The sequence below is a fragment of the Sceloporus undulatus genome, chromosome 9 (genome assembly GCF_019175285.1).
Source record: "Sceloporus undulatus isolate JIND9_A2432 ecotype Alabama chromosome 9, SceUnd_v1.1, whole genome shotgun sequence".
In the NCBI taxonomy this organism is placed as follows: Eukaryota; Metazoa; Chordata; class Lepidosauria; order Squamata; family Phrynosomatidae; genus Sceloporus; species Sceloporus undulatus.
Genome location: NC_056530.1, coordinates 2,131,469 through 2,150,102, shown reverse-complemented (window position 1 = coordinate 2,150,102; position 18,634 = coordinate 2,131,469). Strand labels below are relative to the sequence as shown.

General features: G+C 42.0%; 1 protein-coding gene across 1 annotated transcript in view; it reads left to right on the top strand.

Annotated features, from left to right (window-relative positions):
• The window catches only part of MAN1C1 (mannosidase alpha class 1C member 1), a 228,624-nt gene that overhangs the window by 185,374 nt on the left and 24,616 nt on the right, over positions 1-18,634 (top strand). The window contains exons 3-5 of the mRNA XM_042439253.1: positions 528-643; positions 4,233-4,313; positions 10,877-10,971. Coding sequence (XP_042295187.1) covers positions 528-643; positions 4,233-4,313; positions 10,877-10,971 — 292 coding nt within the window. The remainder of the gene's footprint in view (positions 1-527; positions 644-4,232; positions 4,314-10,876; positions 10,972-18,634) is intronic.

The following is an 18,634-nucleotide window of genomic DNA, read 5'->3' as shown; positions in this document are numbered from 1 at the left end:
AGCCAATGACTCCCAACAAGTTGGGTACTCATTTTACTAACCTATGAATGGATGGCTCCTACTCATAGTAGGATCCTGGGGAAGAGGCTAATATTGGCTGCTAAGACCTGCCATAGTTGCCCATCTTTGTCTGAATACTTAGTCCCTTAGTCACAACTGAAAAAACACTTATGCAGGTGTGTGGCTCCACGCACCTCTTGTGATCCTACCCTACCCTCTATGCTTTTTCCCCATTCCATTCGATTCCCACCACTATTGCAGTTTGGGATATAAGTTCCTTCGGCCTGTTATCCTTAACAAAGATGTGCCTTATCTCTTTCATGATACTAGGTAAATATGCTTTGCTTATTAATGCTACTGTATTAGTTTTGTTGTTGTTGTTAACAATAATAATCAATGTCAGTGCTAAATTGCCCATTTAACAATTGGTGGCATTTTGGTTCCATGCGTTGCAACAGACAGAAAGAGACCACACAGGGAAATAAAAGGAAGTTCCATTGAAACTGTTCTGTCTTCTGCCGATACAGGAGGTCTCCGGGGAGCCACTGTGGTAGATGCTTTAGATACTTTATATGTCATGGAGCTGCAGGAAGAATTCCAAGAAGCCAAAGACTGGGTGGAGAAGAGCTTTGACTTGAATGTGGTGAGTCAGTCTTTGAATGTGTCTCTCTGTGCTGCTGAAAATGGCTGATTTGTTTTGAACCCTGCTTTTTTGACCTCACACACAAACACACATCCACTATACTCTGTAGGAACAAGCTGAGAATAGCAAAATGCATCATTGTACGAGGAGGGAAGTTTACATTATGCTTATTGTTTTCATCCTTTACTGTAGAAAACACAAAATTGAATCATTGTCCAATTCTTTGTTGTTTGACACCTTAAGTGTCATCTCTTTCCATCTCCAACTTCCCATCCTCTTGTTAGCAGGATTAGTTGTTTCTAAAACCAAAAATAAAAAAACCCTTAAGCACTGAATGACATTGATCTCTTACTATGCAGTGTCATCCTAAGTATGGTACTGTTTTTATTGTATGGAGCTGCACAGCAGCCTTGTAGAATTCAAAGGCATAGCCATGATAGTCTGGAAAAATCAGTATGCTGAAGGGGTCTTGTAGCACCTTTGAGACTCCGGCATCAGCCAGAATGGAATGGGAATATGGGAATTATAGTCAAACAACATGTTATAGGTAGTAGGCTCTGTACTATTGGGCTAGGGCAGGGCAACTGGAGCAGGTACAAGGATCACTTTTATGCCCCAGAATGTCCATGGGCTGAATGGTCTACCAAAAGATAAAAATCCCAGTGTCCGGAATTCCACTTCTGGATCTTAAAAACTGGGGTTTGTTATGTTTTGTTTTTAATTATAGAATTATAGAATTGGAAGAGACCACAAGGGCCATCCAGTCCAACCCCCTGCCTTGCAGTAAATCACACTCAAAGCATCCCCAACAAGTGGCCATCCAGTCTGTTTAAAGACCATACAGGATGTTTTTGCAGTCTGTATAAAGGTAAATTTTGGCACCTGGAAGTGTCTAAGAGCAGCAATTCATCCTCTTATTGGGCCAGAAAAAAATTAGTACAAGGGTTCAAGGGCCACAAGAGCACCCTTGGGGACTACATCTCATCCCAGGGCCACACTTTGCCCATCAATGGTTGGTTGCATGGCCTCAATTTAAACCCTTATCAGCTTTAAAGCACCAGTGACCCATTAATGCCTTTAGTGTAATTTTCCTCACAGGGTGGTTGGAAAGAACCACATGTGCTGATCTGAACTCTTTGGAGAAAAGCTGGGAAGATAAAAATGTGAGGAAAAGAATCCTCCCTACAAGTTTAGGGCCACTTGCTGGTATTGGGTGTGGTTAATGTCAGTGGTGGGGCCAAATCCTAGAGCAGACAACACTACCCCCCTTGCTTCTCTATGTGCCCCCACTATGATACCATCCTATCCCATCCTCTCCCCATTGAGCTACTGGAGAAGGAGCAGATTGATCTTGTAGAGACCTGTCCTGATTGCTTGCACAGGACTTTTCAAAGTGAGACATGGGCCACCTATTCCCTACCCCAGCTGAATGTCATACAAGCAAAGCATTCTGACCCTTCAGGCCCATGTATGGTGCTTTCCTGCACTGCTTTTTCTTTTACTAATGGTGGTTCCTACTTATCCTTGAAAAAGCTGTTTTCTCCTGGAGGGTGTGTGTGTTCATAAGAAGCTGATATTTATTCAGAAAGCAAAACTGAATTGGCATGCAGGATCAGGCTTCAGGAGCAAATTTTTGAAAGGGACAATTTGACTGCAATTGCTTTGACATTTCACTGATCCAAAGCAAGATTATTATAGATCATAACTAGCTCCAGGTAAAGGGCTATCTGAAAGATTCAGTCTACATTGTCAGTGGATGCCCATAAAAAGAAAGGGGAAAGCAGCACAAACTCCTCTTGCCCGGCTGCCAGCCTCTTGCTCTTCCGAAACACATTTACTGTGAATGTCCCTTTGATTTCAGTGCAGTTGTGTTCTAAGAATGGGTAGGATGAATGGTTTCTATCGCTATCCACAAACAGAGTTGAGAAATTTTAATTTTTCAAACTATAACTGCCAGTGCTTTCCAGCTAACACAGCCAAAAGAAAGAAAGAAAGAAAGAAACGAGTATACCTTCCCATGCTTCAAATAGAAAAACATATTGGTGTTCTTCCGGTATTACAGAGAATCATTTGTCTCTCCTTGGCCCCCACTTACTTCTGACACTCAAATTCTCCTTTGATGGTATTGAGCAAGTGACTGCTGGCCATGGCATATCATTTGTGGAATTTACAGTACTTGGAAAAGGCATGTAACATCCTTTTATTAGATAAAAATTGTATAAGATTAATAATAAAACTATGAATAAGTGGAGCAGTTCAAACATGGTCCTGTCACATAGGTCAGATGTACGTTTGACACAGAGGGAATTATGTACAGTATATGCATGTTTTCCCATTCTGCTTGTAGCAACTTAGAAGTGAAGTGAAATGGGCCTAAATCTCAAACAACACACCTCTGCTGATCTATCTATCCAGTCCCATACACAATATGGATTGAGTATGTGGGGATGTGGTCTGGAATTGACACTCACTACCTCCATTTTTGTCTTCAGAGTGCATTCAGTTGCTACGCATGACACAGCGAACCAATGGAAACAAAATGGTAAATTAAATGTTTCCATAGCAGGTTCTTAGTGATTGAATGGACCTACTCTAGTTGGGACTAACAAATGGACTTAGACCTGTAGGTGAACATGCTCACAGCTCACTTCTGCACCTCATCAATGAATGTATAGCTGTGTGTTGGAGCCATATGTTCACAAATCCTAAGAGTCCAAAGCTGGCTGTTGGGTGGGATTACAATTGTCAGAACCACCCAGCCAATATGGACACTGACACAGAGAGCACAGGGAAGCTATCACAAACAACAGCCCTGCAAAGCTTCTGCTGTTCCCATGTTAGCCAGAGGCATCATGTCATTGTATAGAAGAGTTTTTCTTTTCCTTTGATCAGTGGACGGTCATGTTGTTGTTGTTGTTGTTGTTGTTGTGACTTTGATCCTAGGCAAGGTTCCAGGGTCCACTCAGCCTTGCATCCTTTGGTAGGTCGCTAAAATGAGTACCCAGCTTGTTGAGGGCAATTGGCTTACACATTGTAAAACGCCTTAGGAGTAAGTGCACTGATAAGTGGTATAGAAATGTACTTGCTATTGCTATTGTTGTTAAGTGCTATCAAGTTGATTTGACGTACTGCAACCCTGTGAATGAGAGACCTCTCAAATCATCCTGTCCTCAACATCCCTACTCAGGTCTTGCAGATTCAAGACCATGTAACAGTCATAGGGACAAGGAAATGCTTGTGCTATGATTTCATGTGGTGAAATTTGTCAGTTGTTAATAAGGAGGAAGAGCCAAGAGGGAAATCCAATCTCATATTCTGCACATCACCTAAAATAATATTCTCTATCTTGGAGCCCTCCAGAAGTATTGGAGTACAACTTTCATACCATTTAGCCAGTGTGGTCAGTGGTCAGGCTTTATCAAAGTTGTAACCCAAGTCATCTGGAAGGCATGACATGTTCTGCAAGTTATAGTTGTGAATGTTAAAAACATGTTTTGGTTCCATTTTCCATTTGAATACCCTTGTCTTACTGTGTACACTTTCATTTACAGTACATATAACCTAAAACTGTCCTATATTTTCTCCACAGAATGGTGAAGCATCCTTGTTTGAAGTGAACATCCGCTATGTTGGAGGGCTTCTGGCTGCTTATTACCTAACTGGCGAAGAGGTTTGTTCTGGTGGTCTTACATAATTCCTGTATGGAATATATTTCTGTATAAGAAAGCTGCACACATATATGCAGTTTCTCCTTGAAACCCTGATCCCCAAATAGTTCTAAATAGTTCCCTTCACTTCAGCAAGTAAAAATGTAACCCGTTTATGAAAGCTGAAATTCTGATGATAGCTGTTAATTAAGTTTTGCATAATTACTTTGCCTGCCTCATCTGTATAGCTATTTCTTCCCATGGAAACTTCCTCCTAGATAGCTTTTTGGTTTGGTACATTGGTCCCTCCTGAAATGCCATTTGCCACAATCTTGGCCTCGCGTTCAAAACTTGTTAATTTCCGGATGTCAGAGAGAGGAACCTTCAAAAGGCCCCTCAGGGTCCTGTTAAGCACTGCAGCAGGGCAACTGTCATTTTCAGCGGCAGCTGTTTTCAGCTATTTTGAACCCCCCCCCCCCCCCCCCCCCGCACAAAAACAAAAGCCATTGGAGTTCTTAAGGCAGCATGATGAAGTCCTCAGTCCCTTTTTCTGCCTTGTAAGGAATCTATCCCTGTTACAGGGAAAACAGCAGCAGTGACGTCTCCTCCAGAAAGCCCCTAAAATTGCACAACTATCACCACAGCTTTGTCCAAAGAAAGCTCCCTTTAGGATTTCCATTTTTTTTTCTACTGAAAGTACGTTAATTTTGGCATTAAGGCCTTTAAACACACACACACACACACACACACACACACACACACACACACAGCAACTAATTTTTATAAAACAAGATGATCCCAGTTTAAAAAAAAAGGGGGTGGGGGTAGTATCGAAGGTAAAAGCTGGCAGTTGCTACTACTCATGAGAGTCCCCCTGCCGGTTGCAGATGTGTTCGACTAAGCTGCTTGCACTATCAGCCAGTGTCTAAGACATCTGGAAGGCTCTGGGTTGGATTCTGAATCAAAGAACCTCTGAGTACCAGTTGGTGGGGACCCCTAGCAGGAGGGTGCCATTGCCTTTCTCCCCTGTTCCTGGGAACGGAGGTGGGGCATTTGAATTCCTCACTCCCTTGTGGCTTTGGTTGGATGACCATGGGGTGGCTGCTGTGGTTAATTCTGTAGTTTTGCAAAAAGTACCCAGAGACCAACCTAGATGATCTCATGCAATGGCAGGGGGAAAGTACAATATCCACTACTGTGCACTGCATTCAGGATGCTTTGGACAAGTCAGCTTTTCATTTATGGCCTCACAATTGTAAGATTAGGCACAGAGGTGAGGTGTGAGCAGTCAGAGGATGGTTCCTCTGTGTAGGATTTCCAGGAATCAGGAGAGAAAACTTTGGTACCCCTCTGTATAATTAGCATTATTGTGCAAATTACAGTTGGTTTGCTGTCTCTTCGAGCCTTTCCATGATTTCTTTCTTCTTCCTGAAACAAACACTTTAAAATAATACACCAGTCTTTGGCCCTCAGAGAGTGACTTTCTGCCTAGCACACAAGTTGGACTGCCTTGGTGATCTGAGCCAGTGTGGCTTGCTTTTAATTTCTAGTCTTTGAATGAGCCTTATATGTGTATGTTTATCTCTGCATGTGTGTTATTGGGGGGGGGAGAGGGGCAGTGTTTAACAACCCACATTGCTCCCTTCTATCAAACTCATGCTATGTCCCTCCAAAAATGTTTCTTTCCTGGGAGTAAATGCCATCTGCTTTCTGAAGGTGATGCAGCCTCCAGTACTACAAAGATTAATCTGCCTTACCAAAATGAATTTTGCTGAGCGATAAAATTCCACTGCAGTACAGTTCCTCCTTATTTTCCTGCTGTTCCCCAGTACAGGCAGAGACTGATTGCACCATATATTTGTGATGGTGGGCATAGAGAGATTGCACAAAACATCCAAGGCAGAGGCTGGAGCAAACAACAAGTTCCTTCCCACTTGTTCTGGCAGCAGTTATGCATATCAGAATAAGAGAACTGCACTGATCCAATAGCAAAGATTGAAGAAGCTGCATTAAGGTTGTTACAGCAGTGAAAGGTGATACTGACCCCAACCCCCTTTGCCCAAGAAAATACGTTGTGATCACTGAAGCTTTTTTTCTAGAGTCTTCCACTTCCGTTAGATCTTGCAGGTGAGCTTTAATTATGTTCCACAATGGGGCTGGGTAGATGTGGCCTTCCAGATGGTTTTGGCCAACAGCTTCCGTCAGCCCTAGCTAGCTTAGCCTATGGCAAGATTTTGTGGCTGTTGCAATTCAAAAACTGCTAGAGGGCTTCAGTTGCGCACACCTTTTCTGTGAGTTAGAATGCTTCAGAAGGCTTTCTAAACTGGTTTAAAGGTTTAAACAGAATATTTTTTAGGAAATGTTTCACGTGTTGGATTTCATAGGGAAGAAAGAGGGAGAGGGATTTTTGGTAGCACTGACAGATTTGTTTACTCTTGGGCTTTGATGGGGAGGGTTGTGCATGTATTGAATGTTGTGTAGAGTTACAACAGAGATGACCCAAGATTTGTGCTTCTTTGCTACATCATACGTGTTACTGAGGTCACCTGAGTTTCAGTAGAGCAAAAAACTGCCCTACTGGATCAGTCTCCTTTCCTCTTCCTAAACCAGATCTGTGCTAGCCTGATCCAAGCCTGAGAAGTTGTGGAAAGTGTGAGGGAATCTCCTTTTGACTTAGAGTCATCAATGACAGCTTGGGTTACCAGAGAAGGGCTAGGAGTAAAAGGCTTGTGTTCGATATCTTAAGTCACTTAACCAGCTTCCCATGATCGTGAGTAATCTCTTGAGCACAGATTAACATTGGTGGCAATTTGTCCTCTAACAATGGGTTGTAGTTTGCTTCCATTCTGGTATCCTCAGGTTATTGGGGATAAAATGGGGCAGAGTGGCAGATATAATTTGTTGTAACAACACCAGCAGCAACTTTATTTATATCTTATTTTTCCTCAGGGCTGGGACTCAAGGCAGTTCATGCATTAAAAGGTTGCACTTAAAATGTACAAAAAGCCAACAATAAAACCAAAAATTAAACTAAAACCATATTAAAAACATAAATGCTAAAAAGATTTTAAAACTCAACACAGTATAATTTACAGTGTTACTTCACTTACAGATCTTTGTTAAAAGCCTGTTAGGATAAAAGTCTTCACCTACCATCAGTAAAGAGGGGGCTTCTCTAGGGAGGGATTCCAAAGCATAGGGACAGCCACTGAAAAGGCCCTCTCTCATGTTTCCCCCAACCATAACTGTGAAGGTGGTGGGACTGAGAAGAGGGCTTCTGTTGGGGATCTTAGTGTCTGGGCACACCCATATCAGGAGATATTAAAAGTAATAATAATAAGGTTTGAAAATTGACTAAAACAGTGATGAGTGGAAAGAGATTGAGAAGAAATTAACTCAGGACATAAAAATCAGGGCATGAAGTTCTTCTCCCAAGTCCCACCTTCCATATGTGACAGGCCATAACTGCCATCACTCCTAGTCTGCGTAGGTGACAGTTGTGTTGTTTGGGGAAGATGGGCATTGTAATCTAGCACATCTGGAAGACGCCAAGTCAGAGAATGTGCCCCGTTGTGTATGAATCAGTTGTCACCAAAAAGCTGTGCGGTACTGGTATGTTGCTATTTTAGTTTAAGAACCATTGGGGTTGGAATTAAAGTTTCACCCAGTCACCCTGTGGCCTCTGTTTCCTGAAAACATATTTGTGCTTTGCTCAAAATGGCTCCTACCCCATGTTCTCTTGAGTACAAAAAATAAGTAAATGAACTTTGTTCTCCAGTCACAGTTCCCTAAGATAAATTAAGGCTGACTTGCCAGGGCATTAACATAAGAATATGTGGAGAAGAGCCAGAAGCCAGCTTCTCCCAGTTGGCAGCGGATCAGGTGGCAGGATTTGATGCTGAAACCTTTAACCAAAGACTGGTTAGTCTTTGCTCAGTTGGCTTAAAGACGTGGCTCCAGTTTGCTTAAGAGATGCACGAGGAGACGCCACGTTTTCTATGCCAGATGTTGATACAGACTCATGTAATCCACTTCATCATCTGTTTCCCCAGATAAAGCTGAGTTTGCCTTTAAAGAGAAAATACATGTATGTTGTAGGGGGAACAGGAGAAAATGAAGATGCAAAAAAAAAAAATGTAAGCTGCCAGTGAGGAGGTAGTTTATTTCAGCTGAATTATTTGCACTGAGCCCTAAATCTGTGAACATGAGTTTGGATCCTTTCTGCATTCTTTAGTCATCTATTAAATCTCCCTTCTTCATCGCTGCAGCAGCTTTGCTTGTTTGGAGATATATCTTGTGTTCCTGGCCAGAGACTTAGTTTTGCTACCTCAAGGGTGGGAGGGCAAACCTTCAGGTCTCAGACTGATTTCAGAAGCTTCTTCATTCAGACTCTGGGCAAGAGTAATCCTACACTGTAGTTATGGTTGGTGCTACCTGCATTTTTTTGACATCCTTTTTTAAAAAAAGACGCAACATTTTCCAGTTAAAATGCAGAAAAATGTTAAAAGAATTAAAAGGAACAACCTGTCCTATTTTTTTTGAAGAATAATCAGTTCTAATCTTCTGATTTGGGGATGATCAGAGATGATCCCAATTTATAAAAAGATCATCCATTCATTTAAAAGCTGATTAGAACATCTAGATCTTTGAAGTCTATTTAAAACCAGGGCGGGAGACAGAAGATCTAGGGCCACCATAAATAATCCCTCTCTAATGCTTGGCAACCTAATAGAGCTTAAAGTCATCTATTGATTTATGGCGATCCCATGAATTTCATAGGATTTTCTTAGGCAAGGAATATTGTACTTACAGATGGTTTTGCCAGTTCCTTCCTCTGAAATATAGTCTCTACAGCACCTGGTCCAAGTACTGGCTAGGGCTGACTCTGCTTCGTTTCCAAGATCAGACGGGATCTGATCCCGTTTGGGGTATTTAGGCTGACCTAATAGATCTTACTAATGGGCAATTAGACAGGGTCTCTGGCCAGGACAGAAGGGGCATGTTTGCTCGAAGAGGCAGGAGGGCCCAACCAGATGCCACCCTTTCTCTCGGTGTCACCCAGTGCAGGCTGCACCACCTCCCCCAATGATGCCAGCACCTCCAGATGACATATCGTAGTCATACTGGGTAGATAATTAAATCCATTTAGAACCCTGAAACATGAAAACCATAGTGAGCTTAGAGTTAGATGTTTACATGCGCATCCATACACTTACAGGGCACACCCACCAGTAATTATTGAAGCCATCATAACACCTTCCCCCTACCTTCCCCAGGTAGGTGACCCAGGAGACTACCATGGTCAGTGGAAACATGTTTTTGAGAGATCCAGGCAGAACTACTGGGACCGAACCTTCCCCCTACACACACACACACACACACACACACACACACACACACACCCCTCCATCCACTCACCAGCCTGAGTCACCAAGGCAACTAAGGTTGTTTCTTGCCCAAAATCAGCCAGAAAACCAGCTAGAAGCCAGACTGGAACAGACTGAAATAATCAGTCTCATTGAAGAGCCTCTAAGTGTTGAAAAGCAATAACTTTTTACAATATCTTCGTTAACACAGGTATATTAAGAACCAATGTGGTTTGAGTGTTGGACTGCAACTCAGGAGATCAGGCTTTCTTTCCCTGCTTGGCTGTGGAAATGCACTGGGTGGCCTTGGGCAAGTCACGCACTCTCAGCCCCAGATTAGCCCACCATAAGTTGGAAATGACTTGAATGTACACAACAACAAATTGCTGTTACCATTATAATTAATTGGTAATATAATTACCATTATAATTAGTTACCATTATAAGGGTCAACAGTTAATGGAGGGATTAAAATAAGCTTTAATAGCCACCTTGTTCAGTGGTGTGGAAACTGCATTGTCACTCACTACAGAATTAACTGACATCCCCATGGATAAACCTGTTTATGACAGATTTTAACACGCAAGAAGGACTTGAGTCCTAAAAGCATGTGGTGACTCAACGTACCATCCAGCTGCACACACTGGAACTTAATTCAAAACAGCATCTTTAGATGCAGTCCTTCCTGCTTCCATCTCCTTCTCAGGATGGCTTCTGAGTCAGAACAAGTCAAGGTAATTTTGCTTACAAAACTGAATGCAAATTGGACTCAGTGAGCCTTGGAGGGTCCAGTTTCCATATGTTACAGAGAGATGGCTTTTTGTACCTTGGAAAAGCTTATTGGGCAGGTGTTTTGCAAAACACTGAGTAGCAGAAAAATAAAAATTTCTTCAGCAACACAGAATTCAATTTCTCACCATCATTAGTTTGATTGTGGTCAACATGTCTTTTGCAGCAGTTCCAGTCTCTCTAAGAAAAAGGGTTTATGGCCAGCATGCACAAATGGTTCTCTTTCAATGTAAGCCAGAGTACAGTCTGTGTGAATAGAAAACCAAACCTAATTCGCTGTGAAGTACCTCTTTATGAGCTGAACATATGGAGATTTATATTTATAAATCTAGCAGAATTTGCATTCCCTAAACAGTTCTCTCCCTGCTCCTCTGCTCCCTTTTTAACTACTGGTTTTCTTACTTGTTCTTTGTCTGTTTTTGCATCCCACAGGTCTTCAAGAGCAAAGCTCTAGAACTTGGAGAAAAGCTTCTTCCTGCCTTCAGCACACCAACGGGTATCCCACGGGGAGTCATAAACCTGGGCAGGCAAGGCACATATCATTATTCTGTTGTCTCTAACAAATGCAGTGCCTAGGACAAGATAGGAAAGTTATGTTCCACATACTTGTAGCACCCCCCTCCATCTGTTTTTGTGGGCTTCTGAGACATCCTCACCCTCCCAAAATATATTTTGTAGTTTAAGTATAATGAATTGTTACTTCAGGAAGCATGATTCTACTTTAAGCCAAGGAGTACACATCCAGGCACCTGGAACCTTGCATTGCATTTGGCTGTGGGTTTTTTGCAACCAGAGGTATCTTTCTGGTAGGAGTAGATGGCATGGTTTACACTTGGTCTGGAGGTTAGGAAATTGGCCCCAGCTTCTCCACAGTTGCCCACCCTTGATCTTGGGCAAGAATAGGAGAATCCTGTTGACTCAAAATAAAGGTGAGTTTCTTCAAGTATCTTCTGATTTCCACAGTGGTCAGCCAGGTGTTTTCAGGAAAGTTGTAAGGTGAGCATAATTGTGACACTTTTTGAGTGTCATCGGTCTCCAAAATCTGGTACAAAGAAACTTATTATGATTGTCATTGTTGCTGGATTCTTTCCAGCCACAGCCCTGGAAATGAAGTTCTGCAGCTAATTTGACAGTCACCTCTGCAGCATTCAGCTCTGCTTGTGGGCAAAGTTTCATGCCCAGGAACAGTTGTATATTCAGATGCTGAATGAAAATGAATTGGCCTAAACCAACCCATCTCTTTATAGTGTGGAGCTGTAACTTCCATTACCTTACTGATAATAATGTTCTGGCTATATGTGATGGAAATTGTAATGTAACACTTCTGGTGGGCTCCAGGTTGAGGAAGAAGGCCAAAATTGTTACCAACATGGATAATTTTTTTAAATCCAAACCTAAACTCTACTGAGCATTTACTGCTTTAAGTCTCAGCTCTGTATACCAGTCACCACTCCTCTTATTGCCATCTTTTTCATATCTGAATGTTATGTAGAATGAACTTTCTCCCTGCTTTCTCCATTCCATGCACAATTTTCTGAACTTCTATCCCATCCAAATCATTCTTTTGCAGTTTTCAGATAGAATTCCCCTTTTCCCTGCCTGCTTTGCTTCACCCCTCCAGCCGGCTCTCATAACCCAAGATACAGCCTGGCTCATTTAAGAAGGTTTCCCCATTCCCTCACACCCACATACCTCAGCTGAGATGGCATGGGGAGCTATGGGCATGGGAAATTGAATTTTTCTATATTTGCTTCTTCTAAAGCAGGAGTGGGCAACATCCCACCACTAATGCGTCTGTGAGTGACCCATTAGGCTTTTGCAAGAATCCATTTTGAATTCCTTTTGTGAAGGGAAGTGTGGCTTGGGCACAGTCTCTGTCCAAAAGCCCAACAGCTGCTGGGAACGTGTGCCCCTCTCTCTTCTGACACAAACTGCATTACAATGGCCAGCTGGTCTGAGTGACTGCCAAAGAGCATTAGCTATTTTGAGACTATTGGAGGAATATTTCAAGGAAAGCAGATTTTTCTTCATCCCCTATCTCATTTTTAATGCAAATGTGTGTGTGGAGACGCATGCATTCACACACTTTATATATTGTCTTATTCCCAAGTTAGAAATAAGGAGGCTTAGAAACAACAAGGGATATAAATCAACCCAAACCTGAGAATTTCAGGTTTGGTTTGGTTTAAAATAAGTTTCCAGTTCTCATGTTGCAGAATAAGTTTTGAAAAGAGGATTGGAGGGGTGGGAATAAGAAGAGAAATACAGTAAATGAAAACAAATTATCAGGTGTATATACAATACCTGAATTTATGTCTTTATGTGGGCCTTCAAAACAGTTGCTAAATCTCATAATTTTTGTGACAGCAGCAGCAAGCAAGACTTATATTTCAGTTTTTCAAGTGGCAAGATTTCTTTAGCTTCAGTGGATGACCCCAGATTCTAGCACTGTAAGAGGGGAAAACACATCTCCCCCATCTACACCATTCATCATTCTATATACAATTAGTGTCTTTCCTAACTCAGCTTTCTTCCAAACAGTGCAACCTTTCCCCATAAGGTAGTGGCTCCAGTCCCTTGATCATGTTGCTTGCCTATTATTATTATTATTATTATTAGTAGTAGTAGTAGTAGTATGCTTTATTTATATAGTGCTGTACATTTGCAGTGCTGTACATACAAACAATAAAATAGACAAGAGTAAACCTGCCCATGGCATACAATCTAAGAAATAATAGCATAATACATATAAGTAATACATAACAATACAGGAAAGGGTTCAGTAAAACAGCCAACAAATTAAAAACATCAAATAGCAAATAATAGTCACACAATGCCTGGGAACGCTTCTCTGAACAGGATGCTCTTCAGCTCAGTTTTGAAACTAGTTAAAGAAGTGATGAGCCTTGTTTGTGGGGGAAGGAGGTCCCAGGAGTGAGGGGCAGCAAGTGAAAAGGGACAAATCTGGGGTGGGGCAGAAAAAATCCTGGGCTGAGACAGCAGGCCTTGACTACCAGAACGGGGAGGGCCTGAGCGGGTAGGTGAGGAGAAATAATGTCTGATAAATAAAGAGGGGCCAGTCCATGGAGGGCTTTAAAAGTCAGCAACAGGAGCTTATACTGCATATGGAAAGGGAGGGGGAGCCAGTGAAGGGATGACAGCAAAGGAGAGATATGGTTGGAGCAGTGGGCAGATGTAATAATGTGTGCAAGCTGAATGCTGGACAGAAATTAAAGGACAGAAGTGAGAAAGAGGAAGCCCAGCCAGGAGGATGTTACAGAAATCAAGTCATAATACCACTACAGCATGGACCAGAATCTTGGCAGTAGAGGCAGAAGAGAAATGGTCAGATTTTGGAAATATTGTATAAAAAGAATCTACATGCCTTAGCTGTGGTCTGGATCTGGGGAATAGATGACAGAGACAAATCAAAAATAAAACCAAGACTATGGGCTTGCTGGACTGGTCGAATAGAAATGTCATCAACAGAAACAGAAAAGAGAGTATTGAAGTGTAGACTTTTTTGCCCCATTTCAGCTCTTAACATCCTTTTTCAGGCATGGTGACTAGAGCTATGCACAGTATTCCAGATGTGGTCACAGCCTGGAGTTGTATAGCTCCATTAAGAGCCTAGGAGCTCAGTGGCAGAATATATTATTAGCAAATGTGAGATCCCTGGTTCAGTCTCGGGCATGAAAGAAATTCAGATGGGCAGTGTAGGAAAGTACCTGAGGATTATTCCTGCTGGACCTGATTGAGCTATGGTCAATTAGAAGAATAGTGTTAAGTGTACCAATGATCTGTCTCTGTATAATAGGGGTAGGGGTAATAGGGGCAGGGACCATATGGCTCTCCCAGTGTTATTGGTCTGCAGCTCCTTTCAGCCCTAAACAATAAAGCCAGTGGTGAGGGTTAATGAGAGCTGCAGGGCAAAATAGTTGTCAGCCCACACATTCTCCATCCTTGCTACAAAAAGAGCTTCAAATGCTCATGCATTAATCTTCATCTTATCCCACCTCTCTTGATGGGCCACTCTTTCTTTCCTCATCTAAACTGATTCCATCTATTTTCAAGGTCTGATTTGGGATGTTGTTCTTATAAAAGTGCATGCTTTTCTCTTTCAATCAGTCTGAACTGTCAACAGCTAATCTTTGACAGCAATAACAAAAATCCCTTTTATGTCTTTTATAAATACTTTGGGAAACCCTTGAGAAGGGGAGAACATTGCTCTAAAATTTAGACCCAAGAATGGGGAACCTTCCTTCTTTCCAGGACCACATTTCCTCCAGGGTAGTCCTCAGCCAGCAATACATTGCACACACACATGCGCCTTGCTTACCCCCCTTTTCTTTCTCTTTATTCTTTCTTTCATAGCTTCAGGGGAAGGACAGATCACTCTTACCAAAGGTCTGAACTGATCACTTGCAGAGGCCTTTTGCAGTCAGGACTACAGGCTACCCAGTCCCGGTCAAACCAGGGCTTGGAAAGGTTACCGTTTTTGGACTACAGGTCCCAAATTCTGGAAGTTGCAATCCATAATAATAATAATAATATGAATAATAACAACAGTAGGAACAACAACATTTCCAAGTTGTGGCAGCTCCTCATGTCTCACTGATGACCTTGGCTGACATTGAAATATTTGGAGAGTTCTTGGATCTTCACAGTCTGTGAAAGAACAATATGCCTTGATTAGAGATATGGAGATTGAGTGAAAACTTAATGAATGTAAGGGGAGTGTAATCCCATGGGTTTGAGGGTAATCACTCAGCAGATTATGATGATGATTGATGATGGTGATAATGATGATGAGATGATCAGAGGTCTGACTGGGAAAGAAATCAGCATGAGCCCTCCTGCTGCTAACCAAGGAGACACAAAGGGCCACACAGTTTCTCCCCCTTCCCCCTATACACACACAGGGACACTTTTTGGTTTTTCTGTAGCTTAAAAGTGCAAGTTTCTACTATAGGTAAACCAAGCAGGATTTATGGTCCACGAAATTTCTTACAACTTCACCCTATTAATCTTGCTTTTGCTACAGTCGGTACAGAAAATGGATTGCTAGGCAACCGCCATCTTAAATATGAAAATAAAAAAATTTAAAAAAACAACAGCAACAGAAATAAATAAATAAACTATGCTAAAATGCTGAGCCAAACATTTGTGTGTTTAATGTAATGTTTATTTCTAGCATAAGTACAGTGGCCAAGCATACAGAAAACAAGTGAAAAACCCTGGGGCTTACCCTCAGGCTTCCAGTCTGAGCCTAGATATGCAAAGAGAAGTGAGTGGAGAGAAAGTCAGAGAGGGAAGGAGGAAGAGCAGGTTAAAGATGCCACAAAGATATGGGGATTTAAAGGTTTGGAAAATGAATTCCTCATTCATCTTGAAAAGTACAACCTGGCTCTTTGTTTTTCTTTGTCGAAAAGAGCAGGTATGTAGTGCTTTGGGACACTGGAGTTTGTCACATGGGAGGAATTTCTCTTAATTTCAAATGAAAAGAAAGTGGGGTCAGAATGCATTCAAGTGAATTTGCTAGTTCAGTGAATTTACGTGAATTCGAATTACGTTCGAACTGACTTCCCATTGCCCGAAAATAGCTTGCCATTGCCCGAAATTGCGTGTGATCACCTCTCACGCAGTAACGTGAAACCCCATGATTACATTCGAACTGACTTCCCATTGCCCGAAATTGTGTGTCGTAGTCTATCACGCAATAACGTTAAACCCGATGATTGCATTCTGATTGCCATTGGATTATACTTCCAATTTCCATTGTCTGATAAACTCCACTGTCACTATGCACTTGGGTTTGGGAGTTCTTTTGGCTATTGTAGCCAAATATTCACAGATGTCTAATGGTTTAGAAAGGATAAATGCTCATTAGATATCTTGTTTAATGCTTTTACATAAGCTTGGCAGTTAGTTTGGTACTTTTCCCATTAGTCTGGGAAAATATATGAAAGCTGAGAATGGATAGGGGAGTGGATTTTCCTCTGTCGCTGACCTGCTTGCATAGTTCTCATAGCTAATGGAGATGATGAGTCACACTTACGTACTTTGATTTTCTTCATTTGCTTCTGCACTCTATAACCCTTGAGACTTCATCTTCAGTTACCTTTTCCTAAGAGAGTTCGCTGGCCCAGAGACCCCATGTAGCCTTCTGTGGGGACTGAACTGGATCAACAGCAAGGGATAGTCTGGTAAAAATAGTTTAGGGGCCCATTGGCTGTGCTGGACTCCATCAGTGAAAGGACTGGAATGCTTGTCTGCCATATACTATGTGCTGCAAAAAGCTTATAACGATAATGTATGTCAACGTTCATCACCAAAAGAACTCTGGGGCAGGCCTGGAACTACACCCAGTTCTGGCACAGTACAGAATGACATCTAATCTTAGTGGCTGTGGCAAGTATTAAAAACTGCATTGACTTTGAGATGTGTCCCCTGGGAATGTCCACGGTTCCAGAGAGTGGCACCCTCACATCCTTGGAGATCCTGGATCTTTCCTGGTGTGTGACAGACTTGTGTTCATTTCAGACCAGCGGTAGTTGAAGATCGAGAAGGAAGGAAGGCATCCATATTTTCATGCACTACAAAGAGTGTGCTACTGTCCTCCAGCAAGCATTATCAGAGCTTGGAAAAGTTACTTTTTTGGCTATGCTAGCTATAGGAATTGTAGTCCAAAAGGCAAAGTTTTCAAGCTAAGATCATGAGTAGAGTATGGAAGCAGTGGTCCTCCCTTGTCATTTGCCCCCCATTATGCAGAGGTACACTGCTACTGAACATGGAGACTCTACTTAGGCATTATGGATAATAGCTGTTCATGAATTTGTCAGCTCTCATAATCCTTTGCAAAGTAGATAATCTCTGCTGGGATTGTAATTCCACACCTGCAGATGTCTTCTGCTCACAGCCCACATTTTTGGTGAAAGGTGTCAGACATTTCAACAAGTAAGCATTTGTCTAGAAATCTCTGACGTGGCAGTACTTGAAGTTTGGTGCACAAGCCTTTTAGCACCATCTGCTGTCTCCCCCAACTGCAACAACCATTACTCCCTTTTTAAACAGAGAGAGAGACATTAACAGTAATCTGCCACCCATGATTGTGCTAATCAAGAGATCTCAAAATCAGGCATGCCATCTCTCCTGAAATGAAAACCGCTGAGCTTCTCCCAAGCCAGCAGCTGCAGAGGCTATTTTCAGATCCATCCCTGAAGATATAGGTTGCTGTGCAGAAGCTAGAGATTATTTGTAAAAGGCTATAATCAAGAAATTGTTGTGCTAGGAGAAAGATGCAGACAAAAGACAGAGCAGAAAGTTTCTACCTCAGGTGAGCAAGTTCTTAACACTATAGTGGACCTTTGTAGTGTCTTAAGAACTGGGACTGTGTTTGTCATTTTGGTTAAGACCAGAAGCAACCTTGGATTGCTTCAGAGCCTTGGACTTGGGAGTTCAGGATTTGTTCCCAAGGATATTTTGGGTTCCTCTATTTGCCCCATCATGGCTTGCCGAAGTTTCCATTCCATGTGAATGTGTGTCAGAGTTTGGAACCATTACTTACATTAATTTTTAGCCACAGTAGCAGTAATGGTTGCAGGCTTCTGGGAAGCTATAATGCATTCAGAGTCTCTAAAAAAGCCACAGATCTTCCATCTCTGATTTGTTTATAATGACATCAAAACTGGCTAGTCTCTCCTCTACTAAGCCAGAAAAAGAAGCCACTGTAATGTTATTTATTGTAGAGTTATTAATATGGATTGTTATGGGAAGCTCCTGATGCATTCCTGATAAATAGATCACATAATTTTTCAGAAGTCCTTTGTGTCTTGATGACTTGCAAGTATGCCCAAGGTTCTGGGTTGGGGACTGAATCTCTACCTTTACAGCGGTTTTCCTGGTTTAAATTTTTCTACCTTGTCCCACACATTTTTTTCCCTAAAGCACTTGGAGGCTCTTGGGTTGTTTTACACCTCCAAATGTATCAGCTATTGCTATCTTTTGCTAACTTTCTAAATGATTATGTTTGTTGCTTCTTTATTGTGTTTTTAACTTCTGGCAGCTGTTTTGCAAGTCTTTCAGGCCAAAGAGGTGGGATATGTGAGTTGTGTGCCTTCAAGCCGTTTCCGACTTATGGCGACCTTAAGGACCTTATCACATGGGGAACATCATAGTCCCCTGTGACAT